The sequence below is a fragment of the Lycorma delicatula genome, chromosome 4, assembly GCF_047948215.1.
Source record: "Lycorma delicatula isolate Av1 chromosome 4, ASM4794821v1, whole genome shotgun sequence".
Lineage (NCBI taxonomy): Eukaryota > Metazoa > Arthropoda > Insecta > Hemiptera > Fulgoridae > Lycorma > Lycorma delicatula.
In genome coordinates, this window is record NC_134458.1 from 10,125,268 (window position 1) to 10,145,594 (window position 20,327).

General features: G+C 36.0%; 1 protein-coding gene across 5 annotated transcripts in view; it reads right to left on the reverse strand.

The window, feature by feature from the left end:
• Positions 1-20,327, reverse strand: part of LOC142323095 (uncharacterized) — a 352,611-nt gene that overhangs the window by 148,154 nt on the left and 184,130 nt on the right. For all 5 annotated transcript variants that reach the window (XM_075362275.1, XM_075362276.1, XM_075362273.1 and 2 more), the window contains one exon: positions 15,225-15,282. In XM_075362275.1, coding sequence (XP_075218390.1) covers positions 15,225-15,282 — 58 coding nt within the window. The remainder of the gene's footprint in view (positions 1-15,224; positions 15,283-20,327) is intronic.

Genomic DNA, 20,327 nt, shown 5'->3' on the forward strand with positions numbered 1-20,327 from the left:
TGCGTTCCTCGTTGGCAATGGTCTCCCGGTCTTCGCCTGCCGATAATAATAATGATAATAATAATAATAATAATCCCCATGTCCGGAACACACATCTACGTTCCACGTCCAGGGCGGCAACAGCTGTACATAAGTACATTACATATAGCTGGCTAACGGGGTTCCGAGTGTTGTTTCTCGGATATGCTTTTTTCGGCCGATTTTCATCTATAGGCCGACTTACAGGACTGGACTTTGCGGCCACCTGCAGATACGAAATTCTTAACGATTATGGAAATGGATTAATACCGCCTTTAGAGCTGGCGATGTGGCGACCATGGTCAAAGTTATTTGCAGGTGTAACGGAGACCTTTCGTCGTCCACATGCCCCCCGCGATGGCAAGCATGTAGTTAAGGTGCCCATGTTCGGAGCATGGGAGCCCTAAAAGCTTCGGTGTGTAAGGGCCTGGAGTCAGTGCAGAGACTGCGCATCCGCTCTCTGCCAGGATATATTCCGGTTCCACCGGAGTACCGGAACGGACCTCCAGGGTTAGTAGCCCTGGAGTGGGGGTGTACCCCAGCGGCTAGCCTTACTACAGAAGCGATTATTTGTTTATGGAAACTGAACAACTAAACGTGGCAGAGGCTTCACGTAAACACCCTCGTTTAGAACCGGCCGTTTCGCCTGAGGCAAAACGGAGAAAGAGGCGCGGAATCTCGTAAAATTGAATTTGAGGCTAGGAAAAGCTTGCAAAACGCTTTCTTCAAAAGCAACGTTCCAAAGCCAAAATACTTAGTTGTTACAAAAGAAGACGGTAATTTCTCGAAGGTGAGTCCATTCCTCATCGCTCGAGAAATAACAAAATGTGCTGGAGGCCCTGTTAAGGAAATTAGGAAAACTTTCACGGGACTTCATGTAGAGACTGTAAATGATATACAGTCTCAGAAGATCCTAGGTCTTAAAAAAATTGGAGAACTAGCTGTACGTGTTGATCCCCACGGCACGCTCAACACCTCAAGGGGTGTTGTGGTCTGTCGGGATCTTCGTAACTGTACGGAACAGGAAATTGTAGAAGAATTAGGGCCGCAGGGAGTATTAGAATGTCGGAGGTTGAACATGAGAAGGAATGGCGAAGTCCTGCCTTCAGCATCCCATGTTACATTTAACCGGCCTACATTGCCGGAGAAGATAAGAGCGGGCATACATCGGTTGGATGTGCGGGCATTTGTCCCGCAACCAATGCGATGCTTTACATGCCAACGCTTTGGACACACCGCTGTTAGGTTAGGTGTGAGAGGCCGCAAATATACGTGTTCGGTGATGAAGTTCATGAAGGAGAACCGTGTAAAATCTTCTTTTGTAATAACTAAGTATTTTGGCTTTGGAACGTTGCTTTTGAAGAAAGCTTTTTGCAAGCTTTTCCTAGCCTCAACTTCAATTTTACGAGATTCTGCGCTCTTTCTCCGTTTTGCCTCAGGCGAAACGGCTGGTTCTAGACGAGGGTGTTTACGTGAACCCTCTGCCACGTTTGGTTGTTCAGTTTGCATGAACGATTAATCCATTCTGTAGTAAGGCTAGCCGCCGGGGTAAACCCCCACTCCAGGGCTACCAACCCTGGAGGTCCGTTCCGGTACTCCGGTGGAACCGGCATATGTCCTGGCAGAGAGCGAATGCGCAGTCTCTGCACTGACTCCAGGCCCTTACATACCGAGGCTTTCAGGGCTCCCATGCTCCGAACATGGGCACCTTAACTACATGCTTGCCATCGCGGGGGGCATGTGGACAACGAAAGGTCTCCGTTACACCTACAAATAACTTCGACCGTGGCCGCCACATCGCCAGCTCTAAAGGCAGTATCATCTCGATTCCCCCCCGAGGGGAGAAGATCCCACCTCGTAGCGTGTCCGGTCGCTACACCACCCCCTCCGTTCCTAGCCAGTATAAAGGCAGTATCAATCCATTTCCATAATCAATAAGAATTTCGTATCTGCAGGTGGCCGCGAAATCCAGTCCTCTAATTCGGCCTGCAGATGAAAATCAGCCGAAAAAGTATATCCGAGAAACAATACTCGGAACCCCGTTAGCCAGCTATATGTAATGTAAGTGAGTACAGCTGTTGCCGCCCTGGACGTGGAACGTAGATGTTGTGTTCCGGACGTGGGGATTATCTACCTCAGGGCGAAAAATATATTAATAGGAACTGATGATGATTATTGTTTGTAATTAAATGAGGTATACATATTAAGTATTATTAGCGATTACTGAATTTTTATAAATACTTAAAGGAATTAAACGTTACTAAAATAATATCGATTAATTTTATGAAGAATTTGTACGTATTAAAATAAAATAAACGTAGAAGAATTAACTTATGCAGTACGAAATTAAATAATTTTATTTATTATGTTATATTTAAAAATTATGATAACATTGTGTAAAAGGACGTTTAAAAAATGTAAGAATGAGATACTTTCACAGAGGTACAACAAAACGTAACCGTCACGTACATTAGATAATAATAATACCAAGGCTATATTACAATGAAAAAATTATTTACAGTGTATAATAAAATACAATATGTTAGAAAATAAGTTTAATAGAAGAATTAAAGAACACATATGTTATGCATCCAACATAATTATTTGTAAAAGGGAAGAAATTTAAATTCGCCAGTAATAAGTTCATCAGATATCGTCGACTATTAATTATAGTAAAAAATAAGTAATATTAAAATCAGTTAAAAATAAAACCTAAAGAAAGTTAAAATACAGAAATTACTTGAAAATACTAAGACAAGAGTTAATGTAGAGACAGCTGAAAATAATTTTGTCGGTAAATAATTAATTTTATTAAAGAATATTTGATACCAAATGTAAAATACGGTTTGTACTTTGAAAATGATTTTTATGAAAGATTTACAACTGGTATAGCCGAATATTTTAAAAGTAGCCGATTGCAATTTGTTAAGCGTAATAGTAAATTATTGTATATTATTAATAAATGGTGAATTACAAGAAATAATAAATAATTATCACGTAGGAAAATCGCATCATCGTGGAATAGAAGAAACATATCAACAGATTAAAAGAAAATATTACGCCCCGAATTTAAAGGTACACTTACAGAATTATATTAATAAATGCGAGATATATTTAAAAACGAAATAATTATATTTAATAATTTGATAGTAATAATGTTCTACGAATGAAGTTATTTGTAGAAAAAGATGTAGTCTGGAAGTTCCTATAATCTCAAGACGTAAATCAACTCGCGTACCCTAAAAAATAATAATAACAAATTATATTACAATAATACGCGATGGAATAAAATAAAAATGTACGTATATACTGTTGAAATAAAATAACATACAGTTATATATGGTTTATTTAAAACTAGCAGGATAATTTAGTAATGTTGTATAAAACAATTATATTTAATAAACAACGTATTAAATAATCTGAATAATATAAAGGTATACCTAAAATAATTATTTAACTACTGGAATTCTGAAGAGGTATTCCAATGCGTATGCTATTGAAATAAAATTCAATATAATTAAAACCACAATAAGTATATGTTAAATCCGTCCAAAGTTAAACGAAAAATAAATATTACAAAGTAAAGATTACGTCGATTAATGATGAAAGAAAAACATTACAATACGAAAAAAATTCATCCTTCGAATATAAAACGTCCTAGAAAAATTAAGGAAATTCGACGAGAAGACCGATCTTCCAATATAGAAACTAATCCTTACCTAATTCCTGTTGCAAGTACATCCTCGTTTCCTTAAATGAGATTAATCCCAGATCTCCGTGGGCAGAAGCAGCAGAAATTACAAATATTAGGATAAATTCTGGAATTATACCATTCAATTCAGACACAGCTATCATTCATTTGTGCATTATTATGATTTAAATAAGTTGTTTAATATTATAGAAAGTTTGAATAATATTTATATAAATGAATTACAAAATATTAACAACGAAGAATTATAGAATATAAGTAGTAGAAAGGATTTTGTTACAGAGATGTTAATAATTGTTTAAGATTTATTAATCGCATTAAGCTTGTAATGAAGGAAAAGTTAGAAATAATATTGTAAAGTGATAATAATATGCGTAAAATACGAGGAATAATAAATAGTTCAGGTTGAGTTATAAAATTTATTACTGGTAATATGGATGCAAATGATGAAATAATATTAAATTAAATAAAATAATAACAAAGTAATATAATTGATGAAATAAATAATTAATGTACTGTAAACGTAAATATTATAAATGAATTTAATAAAACTATAAAGGTAATCGAACATAATTTTAATGAGTTGAAAAACAAGTTGTTATTAATAAATAAAAAGGCAAATGACTGTAGAATTAGAGAAAATAAGAGATTTTCTGAACCAGTTAAATATTATTATATAATCTTGTATTAAGCCTTGCACAAAATATAGAAAATAGTTTAACATTTTGTAAGCTAGGAATGCTTCGTCCAAGTATTATATTCACAAGAGGATTGTTCAATGAAATAATGAAAATAACTAAACGTTATAATAATCGATTACCATTAGAACCTAAACTAAGCAATGTAAGAGAATTTGAGAATATGTTAAGAATTAGTTGTAAGATTTGTAGAAATAATATTATGTATCTTCTTGAACTGCCAATAGCAGAAGAACAGATAATAATTTATATATGTCGGTATCCATTCCTGCTAAAAGAGATTTTGAGTATATAGCTATTATACCAAAAGTGAAATATTTGTTAATCAGATGAAACAAAAGTTACGGGATTGAGTGATAGATGTAAAAATAATATATATAATAAATATTTGTATTCAAATGAATTAGTAACTCGTGAAAATATCGATTGCGAAAAAGATATTGTATTAAACAGTAAAATAAATAATCGTAAATGTATAACATTATAAGTAAAAGAAATATGATTAAATGGATATCAGAATTACAATATTTTTTAGTAATAACGCCACGTAAAGAAAAGTTAATAACAAGTGAAAAAGAAACTATAACTAAAGTATTAGAAGGAATATATTTAATAAGTTGAGATAACAGTAAAGTTTTGTATAGGGATAGCCCACTACTGTATATAAGCAAAAGCTATGGACGTCCTAAACTTATTGATGTTAATGAATTAAATATGGATAAAATACAGCATTCTGAACTACCGATAGATCTTAGACATTAGAATTAGAAAACAAATTAAAATAATTTGTCAATGCTCAGGAAAAAAGTATTGTCGCAGGTGGTATATCAATTTGGACCGTAATATTACATTGTCTATTGATTGTAATTATTATTGTTATTTAGTATGTTAAAATATTTAGTTTAAGAGGAAAACACCTGTGTTTGATAATCAACCCCAGCAAGTTTTATTTGGTGAAGGAGTTGTTACAGTAAAATCCTGACGCACGGCTTTCCGAAGGTCATGTTTGTTGCACATCAATAAATACTATAAAATCCACCGATTGATGGAACGTAATGCAGCTGCACCCTTTTTAACTGTAAATATAGTTAGTCCATGTACGGCACTCGTTCGATACAAATCGTCGTATTTTATAAATCATTAGCGTGTACGCATAATGACGTAAAAGAATTTAAGTGTATATTAAATAGCTAACAGTTAAATGCATATTAATTGTATAAAAATAAAGTTCGTTTTTTAAAAACAGACTTACATATATAAGAGTGTTTCTAAAGCGGTGGGCTGGCTATACTTTTTCGGATTCGACTTGTAAAAACTAAAAGAAGGAGAAAAATGGCAATTTCTCCTTCGTTCTCTCTCTGTTCGCCATTTTGTTACTTTTATATAAACATTTATATCTCAAGTTCGAATAGAGGAATCACATTAATATTCGGTTTAAAATTAGCAAAAAATAAAAAATTAAACACAAATCACAAAATGGCGACCGTGTTTATTTTTCAACACGTTATACATTCATAAATAAAAGTTTTATCGAAATGTATGTTTTGCTAGAATATTAAGCCTTTTATTTGGAAAAAGTGACATTTTATTTTTTTAAATCTGTTAGAAAATGGCAGAAAATTGTTGTAATTTTGTACCTGTTTTCGTCTTCCACTTTGCGTTCAATTCGATTAAATATTAATCGTTTTTATTTACTGTTAATTCTAGTACTGTAAATTAGTATCAAATTATTAAGTGATAATTTTCTCACAATCAAATTTAATATTACACAATAATAAAACGATTGATATATAATTTTTCACTTTTGAATATCTTTACGCAGCGATTATTACTGCTGATAATGTTAAAAATGTAAAAATGAAGCTTCTTTCAACAGGAATGGTGTCCAGAACTATCTTAACCAGAGTATCTGGAGCGACGAGAATCTTCATGGTACCTTCCAAAGTAGCGTCAACAAAAATTTTCCCTGAACATATATGGGCTGGTATTTTTAATGACTGTCTTTTGGGTCCTGTCATTCTACCAAACCGTTTAGATGGAGAAATTTACCTTACTCATTTGACCGAAAATCTTCCACAATTCTTGGAAGACCTACCTCTGTAATTAAGAGGAAATATGTGGTTTCAACATAATGGAGCTCCAACACATTTCAGTTAGTTGGTAGCAGATTTCCTGCGTGAAACTTTCCATTTTTTTTAATAATAATTTTAATACCGCACAATTAAGTCATTAAAACATAAAACTTATTTGAAGTTAAAATCTGTCAAGGGAAATGCCGGGAAAGCTACGCGACCAACTGAGGACTTTTTTGCTTTTTATTAACAGCAGTAAAATTTCCAAAACCTTCTACAAAGTTTTATTATATTGAATAAACTCAGAAACGAGCAAGCCTTAAAACAAGACTTAAATAAACTTTTAAGAATTTGCTCTTATAACTGTACGGTTCAACTGGGCCCAATTTTTTTTTTGCTAAGAATTTTGATTTTTTTTCTCTTAATTACACTTTTAATATTGCATATTTTTTAAGGTAAAAATATTATTTCATTAACGGGGTAAAATCGGACCGAAAAATGTTTTTCCTGATAATTTTGATCGTTTTTTCACCTGTACTCTAAATTACATCATTAATATTTAAAAGCTCTATGGCTAATTTTTTGTCGTTAACGAAGTTCCATAGATACGCTATCAACGAATTGCCATAAAACAAGCGATCTGATACGAAAGATGATCTTGTAAATGGTATAGCGATTTTTAAATTAAAAAGAATCTCATGCCAGGTCTTGCTAGGGAAATTGAAGAATAAAATATTTTCCTGTTACATATCAGCATACCAAGTCCGTTGTAAATTTACGTATTATTTTAGTGCTGTAAAGATAACTTCTCACAGTTCAGCACAGAGACCGGCTGTTTAATTAATATCATTACTTTCAGAGAGTACAACAATGACTTATTGTCAGCTGTAGTTCAGATGTTTATATAAAGTCCACCGCCATAAGAAAGACTACGATAAATGGTTTAAAGCAACGAAATAATATTTACCATTTGTTCGAGAAGCACTGCCAGTATTCAGCAGCTCGGACTGTATACTTACTTAATTTATATTTACATGTATATCAGAGGTATATGTCTAAGCACAGGAGTATAAGCTTGAAGCACAGATTAAGGCATTACTCTGATTAGATATATTAACGTTACATAAACGTTTATTTTTAGGTAGAATTCATAGGAAAGCTACCTATTGTAATTAGCACCGTGATTCGACGTCCGGGAAATTTCGAAATATCTTCGCGTTTCACATCCCCCAGACCTTAAAACCTCCGTCAGCTCAAAAGTTTTGATCAAATTTTATCAAAGAAGTTGAGATCGGGTGAGAATTTTTTTAAATCAGGGAAGCTAACTTTTTTAGTTTTCAATTTTGATTAAACCCGAACTAATCAATGTAATCTTCACTGTTATGAGAAATTAAGTTAGAAATAGATTTTTCAGATCGGATATGTTTTGCCGGTATGAAAGTTTTAGAAATAGATTGGAGAGCGCTAAGTTTGGAAAGGAAATAAATTTAATGAACGATTAATAGATTTCTTCTCTACCTATGTATTCACTAACTTACACATACACACCTGAACGCTAGAGCACAAACTCACAGAAGAGAGAGAGAGAGAGTGAGAGAGATAGATAGATATATATATATATATATATATATATATAGAGAGAGAGAGAGAGAGAGAGAGAGAGTGAGAGAGTTTGTGTGAGAGAGAGAGATAAAACCTAAGACACAAAACACATACTAATAACAAGTACAAAGTCTCAGTTCATTTGGTCTATTAGTGTATTTACTTAGCTCGTCAAGTTGAAACTTAAAGGTATACTACGATTGAATACATATAAAAATGACGAATAAAATCATTTATCATTCTCTATTAGCTCTAATTAAGCCATCAATTGTCGACTTTTAATGTTTTAAAAAATGGCCATTTTTTTGTAACAAACTTCACTTGTACGCTCACTAACTTTGTTACAATTAGTATTTTTATTACTCTTTTACTAAAAGATAACTTCTTTTTTTTCGTAAAGTGGACTTTTTATTAGAACCCTAAAATGAAAAATAATAATACTATTTCCATTACTTATTACAATAAAAAAATAATAGTTATTTAAAAACCAAGACAAAAAATTTATCGGGTGGCTGAAAAGTAAGTTACACCCTCCTTTAAATATTTTTATTTTTGATATAACTGGATGCGGTTTGCGGCACTCTTCCTTGTACTGAGGGTACAAATTTAAAAATTTATATGTATCATTTAAAATTTTTTAACCTCCCCTGCCCGCCGCTCATCTGGATCCCGAATACTCTAAACTGGGGCTTACTGAGTTAGCCTCTCTTATCGAAGAGGATTTCTAAAGAGAGAATCGAGATACCTGAAATAAAAAAAAAATTAAAGGGAAGAATACAACCGTAGTTCTAACTACCTGAAACAAATATATTGTTTGCCGCCATTTTGTAGTGGGCCATTAGAATTTAGTTTTAATTGTGTAATTTTTCTCATCTCATCGAGCACTTCAACATGATAAATTAAATGACCGTTAGTCCAATTTGAAATTTTTGAGTTTCCCTCCGCCACCCAAAAATTAAAAAGAGTAAAATATACATTCATTAAAGTAACCCTTCGGTACAAGGACAAATGCCGCAAACCGCATTGAGTTATCTCAATTATAAAAAAAGTTAGAGGGGGTGTAATTAACTTTTTATTCGTCCGGAATGTATATATACATTCGAAAAAACTGAAATAATGGCCATAGATCCTCTGGTAATAGAGCACATTACGGTAAACAATCAGAAAATTAAAATAGTAAAACAATTTAAATATCTAGGGGAAATAATAACTTATAATTTAAATGAAAAAGTGGCATGGCAAAACAGGACAAATAAAATGATTAAATCCCAAAAATTAACTTGGTCAACATATAACAAAAAATGCCTTTCGACTAAAACAAAACTTAAACATTATAAAACTGTAGTTCAGCCAGAAGTCATCTACGGAAGCGAGACCGTTTTCAAAATCACTCAGAAAAACCGAATTGATAAATTTCTGAAAATAGAGAGGAGAATTGTCAGAACGTGTATCAATAAAAAACACCAAAAAAAAGGGCCAATGGTGGATTGTGCCAATTAAGGTGGTATATCGAGAAATAGAGCCTGATACTGATACTATGCGGAAAAAAAGAATCTTTTTCTTTGGTCATCTCATAAGGACACGGGAAACAAAACTGTCAAGAAATATCATTGAAAAGCTCTGGTTCCAAAAGCTGTAGGATGGATCAAAGGAATTAGAGAAGATATGAAAGAATTGGGAATTTCCATGACCGACCTACAGAATAAAACTGGAAAGATTACAAAGCTAAAATACAAAAACATTAGATTTAAACAAAAGACAGACAAACGACAAAATACAACGAAGAGGGTGTTTACAGATGAAGAAAAGAAAGCAAGATCTGATCGGATGAAGAAATACTGGGCAGCTCGGAAGAGTAAAATAACACGCTTTTCTCGGAAAAGATCTAACTAAAATTGACTTAAGTGGTCCCATGTTGGTCGTAAAAGCATAATAATAATATATATATACACACACACACACACATTCGGTCCTAATATATAATATATATATAAATTTACATTATTTACAAAGAAAAAATTACGTAATTAAAAAAAAATAAAATTTTCTGAATGAAAATCAGGTATTTTCTACGGATTACTCAACTCGAATGTTAATTTAATTAAGATTTACAGTCAGAACTTGTTACATGAATAAGGATATTGCGGTTGCTAAAACAATGATATTGTCCCTGGATATATACGAATATTAAGTACACTTTCTGTTTGCAAACAGAAAATCGATCGAAATTTCTCTACATCTACCCCGATGTCACCATCATCCTTTTTGTATATTCCTTTCTAACACTTACTTTATTTCCTTATCACTGTTTCCTCGTTATCGGGCCTTAATGATAGAGCAAGTATGCTCTTGGTATTAAGTGATAGGGGACTGCCTGCGGACCGACTCGGGAACTCTGTTTCCCATTCAAGGGTTGCATAACAAGCCATATAACTGAAATGCCTATCGGATAAAGCAAAGCTTTCTAATACATCTAAATTAAAAACCCTTAATTTTGCACTGGTTTCATAAAATCAAAAATTTAAGATGAATTGAGAATAGTTTTATTATTTTTGTTTTTACAATTTAGCGCGTTAAAATCGGTTTTTGAAAATGTTATTTATTTCGATTTTTTAAATTTTTATTTAAAGTATGAAATATAATTATCTTATTATCGATAATATAATATTGCATCTATATAAATACATTATTATATATAATATTGGTATATTATATTATCAGAACTTATTTTTAAAGTAAAATACTAGTATTTACTTATTACAATATAAATACTTTATCATCACAAAAAGAAATTTCTTAAAACAGAATACATTCATAACAATAAAATTTCCAATTAAATTTGTATCTAATAATAGATATAAGATTAGGTTTGTGGTAACATTGTAAGGTAAAAAAAAATTCCATCCGTTTGTCTGATCAAAAGCCAAAACCAAACCCATTCACTTCACAGCCGTTCACAAAAAAAATACAAAGGCAGAGATCTGTTTTTGGATAAAAATTTAAAAATAAATTAAGTGAAACCGACCTACTGACACCGAATACGAAATAAGGCCGTGTAGAATGAGGTAATTAGTATTATTTGTTTATCTTAAATTTTTTTACCAATTTTTACGCGAAAACACCTTGAATATCAGAATGACGTAATCGTTACGCTATATAATAATAATAAATAAATGAAAATTATTTTCTATTTGACCATGCAAATTTCCGTTCAAGATATCTTTAACATATTATTTAGAATAAACACCCTTCCCCCCCCCCCAAAAAAAAAAAACAATACCAATGAAACGGATAAATTTGGCTATGGAATAAGGCAACATATATGGACTTTATACATATAATTTAACGGAGCAAACTGGAAACATCCTTCTTTATTTAAAGCCGATTAAAATAAAATCCATTAGAAAATATAGAATTATCAATTTTATATTTTTTTACTAATAGAGGAAATAAAAATGTTTGTAACAAACAGTACGTATAGATTAATTTACTGCGAATATTTCACGTAAATCCCTACAATGGATTATTCACAAATTTTTTTTATTAGTTTTAATTTATACGTTCAGTCTTTTTTTTGTTGGAATGGATTTAGGAAAATTTTATTTTAATTGACTCTGGTGTAAAAATAATCTAATATTTTAATTTTTAAATTTTAGTTTTTTCTTTTTTTATCTTTATTCTCAAATTAACACTATACTACATGCCCCAGTGAGATGATAATACTTTAAACATAGACATAAACTGAGATGAAATAAAATAGATATCCATTAATTGATATTTTATATTACAAAAAACGTTGATAACATTGATAAGAAAAATATCATTATAGTGAAAAAAAATATATTAGTGGAAATATCCTTACTCCATCACATTTTTTTGTTATGTAATCAATTGATTTTTGCAAATAAATAACCTGGAGTGGAATTTTGAGCATAATTCTTTAATAGCATCTTCTACGATAGACTTGTGTACCAGAATGTAACTTGCGATCGGGTACGTAAAATGAAGAATTAGTGTTCTTATGAAAACATTTTCACTGGAAGTTTTAAAATCTGAACGACATACGTCCAAATCGGTTTTAGAAGAGATTGTAAACAATAACTTTTGTTTTAAACGGATGAGTAATTTGTAATAGTAAACCAGTAAATGTACTACTGCCTTCATGAATTGTTCGTTAAATATTGAATTGTATTTCGTTTAAATATAATATTTGCAGGTAAGCCGTTGATCCTGATAAAGCCGGAAGTAGAAATCAGTAGAATGACGTGTAGAATAGCTCTATTATTTAAGTATAACGATGGCATCAAATTTATGTACACGTTGAACATGACATGTGTCGTTTATTTTCGGAATAATAATCATCCGCCAGTCTTCAAACCTTCTTACATTCCCGGCGAATACGGCAAGAATAGCTAAATTAAATGAAAAAGTAAGGTGATCGTATCAAAACTGGGGATCGGGTTTTGCCCACCCGCTGTCTCATCCCATCTGGCCTGCCATAAAGGATTACCATGCCGTTCTATCACGCGAATTTTTTCTGAAGTCAATTAACCTGCCTTTTTAGCAACATAACGCGGCTGCTTTTCTGATACAATTAAATTTAACGGTTTCACGCTTGCAATCACCAATATTGCCTCCCGTGAAATATTACGTAACCTTCTGTTACCATTAATAATATAAGGCGTTGAGCTCTTAATAATATATACCGATAGCTTTTAAGTTTTAGCCAATCTGCCCAAACAGGCGTCGCATATAGCATAATCTTAAAATTAAGACCCCAATTAGGACTGACCACTCGTCGAATACCGAAGAACGAACGGCAAGCCTTCTCCGCGAAGTAATTAAGGTGCTTCTTGAACTGTAATTTCTCGTCAAGAAACACCCCGAGGTAATTTCGAACTTGAACGTATTTAATACGAAGGCCTGAGATCGAAACACGAACCTGACGCCTCACTGCCAAACGGCATTTAAGAAGCATCATCGTGGTCTTCTCCCGGCTGAACATCATCTTATGTTGATGGCCCCACAACTCAAGTATCCTGCATGACTGGGTGGCTGGGAACTCAACCTCCTTCCGCGAGCTTCCTTCGACCAGCAGAAGCTCATCGTCGACATAAGCCACAATGAGACACCCGTCGAGCAATCTCAGCCGCTGAAGAGAATCAAACTCCACCACCCACAACAATGGACCCAACAAGCATACAAAACCACCACAGGTTAATAAACGCACCGGAGATGTTCAGAAAAATTCCCAGGACATATTCTACCTCGCTAGCGCATACCACACTCATCACGCGGTGTATGGCGTCCTCGATACCTTTCCGGGACGAAACCCGTACTGATTTTCCATCAATAAGCTTTGTGAGATCCTCCTTTCATTGATACGCAGGTACAGAACCTTTTCGAAGACCATACCAATAACCGGCAGCAACGTCAAGACCCTACAACGAAATAACAACGGGATCCTTGTGGCCCCCTTAAACAACAATTTAACAATACCCTTTTTCCAACATACCGGGAAGTATCCTCCAAACAGTAATTTGTTAAACACGCGTATGATTGTTTTCATACCAACCCCAACCGAGCGAACAAGGAGCTCTGCTGTTATTCCATCAAAACCTGGGGCCGCTCCTAACAGTTACAAACACTGTCCGCCATTTAATTAAATAAAAAAGGTATTCCTTATTATTGTACGTTAAGGCGATGATTGCAATAAGCATTACATAAAATACGCCACTTCAGTATTCAAAGCCAGTGTTCATTAATTACTCACATGCAACAGTAAAACTTAGTGTCTTTAGTTACGAAATCGAATAAACATTATTTACCCGCCTGTAAAGAAAATTAATTAAATATTGAAATCGTTGCGTAACTGTTAAACATTGGTTACTGATTATAATGTCGTAAGATATCATTATTTTTATTATTTATTTTATTTTATTAATTAAATATTATACTAAACGCGAAATGGGACTACAACTGGAATTTCTATAAACTATTTATTTCTAACACCATCCAGGTCTATATCCATCGTCCAAGAAACAATGAAGTAAGTGTTTCCCACTACGGTTTTGTACCACTTTCTCTACCAGTCAATAACCACTGACCGGTGTCATTGTAAAGTACATCTATACTCACTGTGCGACATCGACACTGTCCAATCCAACCAATCTCTCTTTCCAATCTAGTAAATTTCAATGCTGGGGGATGTCCAATACTCCTACCCAGCCACTTTCAACATTATACTCCCCCTCTCACTCTCTCTCTCTCACTCTTTCTCTCTCTCTCTCTCTCTCTCTCTCTCTCTCTCTCTCTCTCTCTCTCTCTCTCTCTCTCTCTCTCTCTCTCTCTGTGTGTGTGTGTGTGTGTGTGTGTGTGTGTGTGTGTGTGTGTGTGTGTGTGAGAGAGAGAGAGAGAGAGAGAGAGAGAGTGTGAGAGAGAAAGACTTATAAATAAACTGAATGCTTTTTACATAATTAATCGGCAGTGCAATTCCATTATATTCTTCTGATCTTCCTAATGCAAAGATAAATTATTTTTCTAGTGTTTTCTGTTAACCGATTAGTACATCGAAACAGTTAAATGAAATTACTTTATTTAAAGTGTTCCAAGTACCTTTATAAACAATAATCAAAAATGTTCTTTATTACAAAAAGAAGAGTAGATAACACCTGATAAAACCTCATTAAGTTGTGAATTCGTCTAAAAATTTCATCATTAAAAGAGTAGTTGCTTCTTATAAAATATAAAACACTCAAAGAGTCAAACTATAAAATAAATAAACAAAATTGCACCTATAGTTACTTTAACATCTGTGAATAGTCAAAGGTTGGAAGTTTTGATTCTTACATATATCCGACAGAGCGCAGCGCTCTCCGTCATACAAGCAATGACGTCAACATCTGTTTTGCAAAACAAGGGAATTACTGGATTTTACGAGTAGCCGATGGCAAGAGACAGAATATGGAACAATCATATAAATAAATCTCTGTTTTGGACGTAAGGGCGGTGGTCATGTTACACACATACATTATAATTATTAAATTAACAAAGCTGAACAATGCGCGCCATATAAAGTATCGATTAATAATACATAAAATAAGTTTATTTTGTCTTTGTAATCACCTAGTTGGAGTGATGACCCGATTTTTACGGCCTTCTTCCAAGTCTCCTTCATGAAGACCTGTAAAATAAAAATAAAAAAGTTAAAAATACATATCAACTCACACAAACCGACAAAAACAATTATTATTGTTTTAAATAATTTCCTGAGAAATAATTAAACTATCTGATATAAATTAGCAAATATTTTAAAAATATTACGTAGCGACAAATTAATGTTTTTATTTATTTAACAGGAAATTTTTTTAAGACTCTTCTGCTCTGATTACAAGCAATGTGACAATTAGGTACCTACCACTTTTTTTATTGCATACCTCTTTATACTCATAAGTCAGAAGAAAATTAACATTTTGAAAATACAAGCAGATATTCTCTTTTGTCTCCATTATTTAGATTACTTTTATATTGGCTAATAATTTTAACCACTTTTTGAAAATTACTGAACTAAGTGTAATTTTATTTTTTGTTTTCATCTTTAATTGATCAAAAAACCTATGTACAACAATTACTTTTACGTGTGTGTATTTAACTATTTATGTGTGTGTTTATATATAAATATATAACCAGTGTTTCACAAAGAAACGGAAAGAATTTCAGGACGAGTTCTACCAGTGAAAATAATGAAAAATGATTATTGTAAACAAGGGTCCGGAAGCACTTCGTTAGCGAGTTACGGCTGGCGAAATATTTCGCCATGATTTCTTGTCAAAGAGTGAAATAAAGCCATACTGAAATTCTAGGAACCCAATTTAAAAGGGTAAGATTGATGGTTTCTTATGGTTTTTGACCAGATAGATTGAATAAAATAGGTTTCAGGACCTATTTGTAGGAGGATTTGAGAAAACTGGGCTAGAACGCAAAAAATTGTGGTGAAAACCCCGTTTTTTTTATGTTTTACGTATAATAATAATGTTACATGGATAATAAATAAGTAAAACTTTGAATAACATCAAAATATCCGAAACATGGCTGAAAAAAATACATTAATTTTTAAACAGAAGAAGTAATAATTTTAACATCTAAGAATATCTAGAAATGGAATCATTTAACAAAAATAAAATATTAAAAACACATTAAGAATTAACTATTAACACAACTGTTCAAAATGTCCTCCTTCACTGTTAACACAGTACTCTGCTCGTTTTAAAATTCCTTCAGTGGGTCTTTTCACCGTAACTGGATTATTTGGTAGAATTTCAAATGCATTGAAAATTCTTGCCATCAGTTATTCTTGTATAATTACCTTTTCAGCGTATACTATCGATTTCATATGTCCCCACACATAATAGTCCATTAGCGTCAGATTAGCTAACCTAGGAGGCCAGTTAAGTAGCCCTTCTCGCCCGATCCAGTTGTTCCTAAATGTTACATTCAAATAATTTCTAACTCTTCGAAAAAAATGTGTAGGAGCCCCATCGTGTTGAAAACCCGTTTCTTGTCTCGTTATTAGTGGAATGTTTTCTAAAGGCTGTGACAGGTTATTTTCTAAAAAAATTAAATACTAGTTTCCCGCAAAGCGACCATCGAAAATAAATGGTCCGATCATATGCTTATCAATAATGCCACATCAAACGTTAACAGGAAACCCGTGTTGAAAACTGCTTTCTACTGTGGCATTTTCTAAAAATGCTTTCTAATGTGGATTTTCAAAATCCGGGTGATGTTTATTTCGCAACTTATTAATTTCCATCTCTTGTAAATGTTGCTTCATCAGCAAATAAAATAAAACTTACTTTATGACGGTTTTCTTAAAGCCTGTGACAAAACTTTAGAGGCAATGCAAAATCGCCAGGCATTAAATTTTGAACCTTCTGATAGCGGTATGGGTAAAGATTTTCTTTATAAGTGTTCGCTATACTGTACTGTGCGGTAAACCAATGCGATTTGAAATTCGTCTAGTACTAAACCCAGGGCTACGTTGAAATTTTTGTATCACGTTCTCCTCGTAAACGACACGACGTTCTTTTCTTTCAACAGATCAATTCTCAGCCTCTGTCCTCGTACTGTAAACTTGCAATTTGCATTACCGGTAGCGATTTTCTGCAAGTACAGTGTTTACGTACACACCGTCGGGGCTGTACAACGATCAGTGGCAGTTAGTCAACCTGCGTTTCTGTGAAGTGTTTCACGGAATACCGGCGTAGTGTGTTGCAGGAGGGCCAACGTCGGCTAAATAAGGAAATTTTCTTTGTGTGTCGGTGTCCCCAATTCGTAGTTCGTGAGGCCAATATACTTTCTGGATCCTCTGGCAGGTTTGGGAAGCGATTTCGCTCCGACCTCGCCGGTGGTCCGACTTAGGAGCTTTTTTAGCTTTTCACGTTTCGAGCGGGGTTACGTGAGAACAGCTGGTCTTGCTCGGAAAAGAAATTGTTAAACGCTCACCTTGCCTTGAGTTAGGTGTTAGTTTCTTTCAGGCTGTGGACGTAGTGCCTGGCGACAAGGGTGGAAGAGCCCGAAATCCTCAGGGCCGTGGACGGGCAATATCCTTCATTGAATATGTCCGTCGAGTATTTCCTTCGGGAAACCAAGGTAGTCAGGCAGCTGGAGAGGAAGGAAGCCCCAACGAGTCACTGGGTTTTGGAGACCTCGCCAAAGATCCAGTAGGTCTTGGTGGCCGGTGTACGTTGGTTTTTCGGGTGGACCTCATGTAGGGTCGTCGACCATATAGAGGTCGCCCGGTGCTACAAGTGTCAGGGCTTTGGTCAGACTTCTCTCCACTGCAGGGCGCAGTGGCAGATGTGTGGTCACTGTGCTCTTCCAGGGCACAGGGCAGGCAATTGCTCTGCCAATTCTGCGCCTGCCAAATGCACCGCCTGAACCTTGGTGAAACGCAGCGATGCTGGACACCGGGTCGGAGGTGGGCAGTGCAGGGCGTATGATATTGCACGAGCGAGAGCTGTAAAAAACACAGCTTATTGCGACGCCTTAATTGGGGGAAGCCTTTGAAGACAGACTCCACCATGTTGAACGCTTGCGCCTAGAGCAGTTGAATCTGCATCATGGCCGGGCGGCCACCAGTGAAGCCATGAAGCTTCTTGAGGAGTACAATCTCGAGGTCCTCTTGGTCTAGGAGCCGGAAGCGGTCGGGGGTAGGGTGGTCGGCTTCCACGGGATGGATGTTATTCATTCTCGTAGGGAACGGCCGCTCTCCATAGTCGTGGTTGGCTCAGATCCATTGGTGTCTTTCAGATGCCCCAATGTTTGGATGAGCAATTCACGGTCGTACGAGTCACAAGGGGTACTTCTCATGTCGTATTAGTATTAGGATACTTCCAGCTTGGGTAGAGTATCGATGACTTGCTGGCGAAGTTGGGCAGGATTCTGGACGGTCTCCCGAACACCAGAGGGCCGGTTACTCTGGACGTTAATGCCAAGCATCCCGCCTGGGGTACACCAGTCACTGACCCCCACAGGTGCTGGTGCTCGAACAGTTCGTGAAAATCAGGAACATCTACTTGATTAATGATGCAGAACAACCGCCGACTTTCTCTTCCGAACTGGGCGAAAATTACTTCGACGTCACTTTGGTGACGGGCGACTTGCTGCGAAGTAGAAGTAGTTGAACTGTCTGACTCGAGGCCAGTGTGAGGGATCATAGGCTTATAACCTATGAGATCGTTTACGGAGGCGGGCTAAGTGCTCAAGATTCGCGGCGCTATAACCTGAGGGGCCTGGATCAGCACAAGCTGCGGCGCGAGTGCGCGGATGCCTTGAAGGGGTTGGAATGGCGCATGGGGCACAGAGAGGAGGTGGAATTGATGGATGAACAATATTCGGCCGGGCCATTAAAACTGGCTGCGATAGGGTCCTTTGGCGGCCGCGACCATTGGACGGACCCTTAAGTAGTGGCCAGTCCACTGATCGGGGAGTGCCTAGAGCCGTCATGACCGCTGCTTCCGGGGAGCCGTCTGTTAAATGCAGGCGGAAGCACGGGAAAAAGTGGTGATCGTCTGACCTTAGCGTGCTGCGTGCAAGAGTTAGGTCCGCTAGAAGATACCAGCGCCGCTCCCTAATGAGGACTATCGTTGATGACGTGCGCGCTGAGCGTCTGCGGATCAACCGGCGCGCCCGTAATGAGTTTGTTCATGCTATCAAGAAAGCCAAACTGAGGTTATGGCAAGAACCATGCGCGAGTTGCAGCGCAGTCACTGGTAGCTCGCAAAATCATGTTACCGTCTAAAGACATGGCACGTGCTTTCCAGTGTTCGATACGGGTTTGGTGGTCGTGACCACACTTTAACATCTGCGGCAACTTACTAGGCGTTCCAGGATATTCTATTTTCAGATGCTCCGGAGGGTGAAGCAGAGGTCGGCGTTAGGGTGGGGTCTACACCCTTCCCTGGCGTATGGGCTGTGGATCCCGTAGATATAGACCGAGTGGTTACTCGAATGGCACTGAAAAAGGCACCGGGGAGTGACCAACTTGACCCGGATATATTCTACCATTTGGCAGAGCCGCTTGGCAGGCTGTTCACGGGGTGCCTTAGCTGGGGCTGCTTCCCGACTTGTTGGAGAGTGGCTTTGGTGAGGGTGCTCTTAAAACCAGGAAAGGATCCTAGTGAGGTCCGCAGTTATCGACCCATCAGCCTCTTGCCTGTAATCGGCAAGTTGCTTGAAAGGCTGGTTGTGGAACGGCTCTGGGAAATCATTTAGGTGAAGTGTTTTCTAAATCGAGGCCAGTTTGGCTTCACGAAAGGGGTTGGCACCGACGATTGCATCTTAAATGTTCTTACCGAGGTGGAAAGCGCCGACTGTAAATATGTTTTGGCAATTTTTATTGACATAGAGGCCACATTTCCTTCCATGTGTTGAAGTTCTGTTCTCCATGAGTTCATAGCCCTGCAGGCCGTAGTACGTGACTATTTGTCTAATCGTACAGCTCTGTTTAAAGATGCGCACCTAGCTGTAGAAAAATCCGTCATCGGGGTTCCGTTCTCGGTCCCCTGGCATTTGACGGGTTTCCGGAATTTTCATTCCCAGAAGGGTCGCGGCCCAGTCTTTCGCCCTTACTTTAGGGCGATGACTGTCTTCTTTTAGTTCGTGGAAATTCACGACCGCAGCTGGAAGATCGAATGCAAGCGGCCATGTCACCGCAGAGGGCTGGAT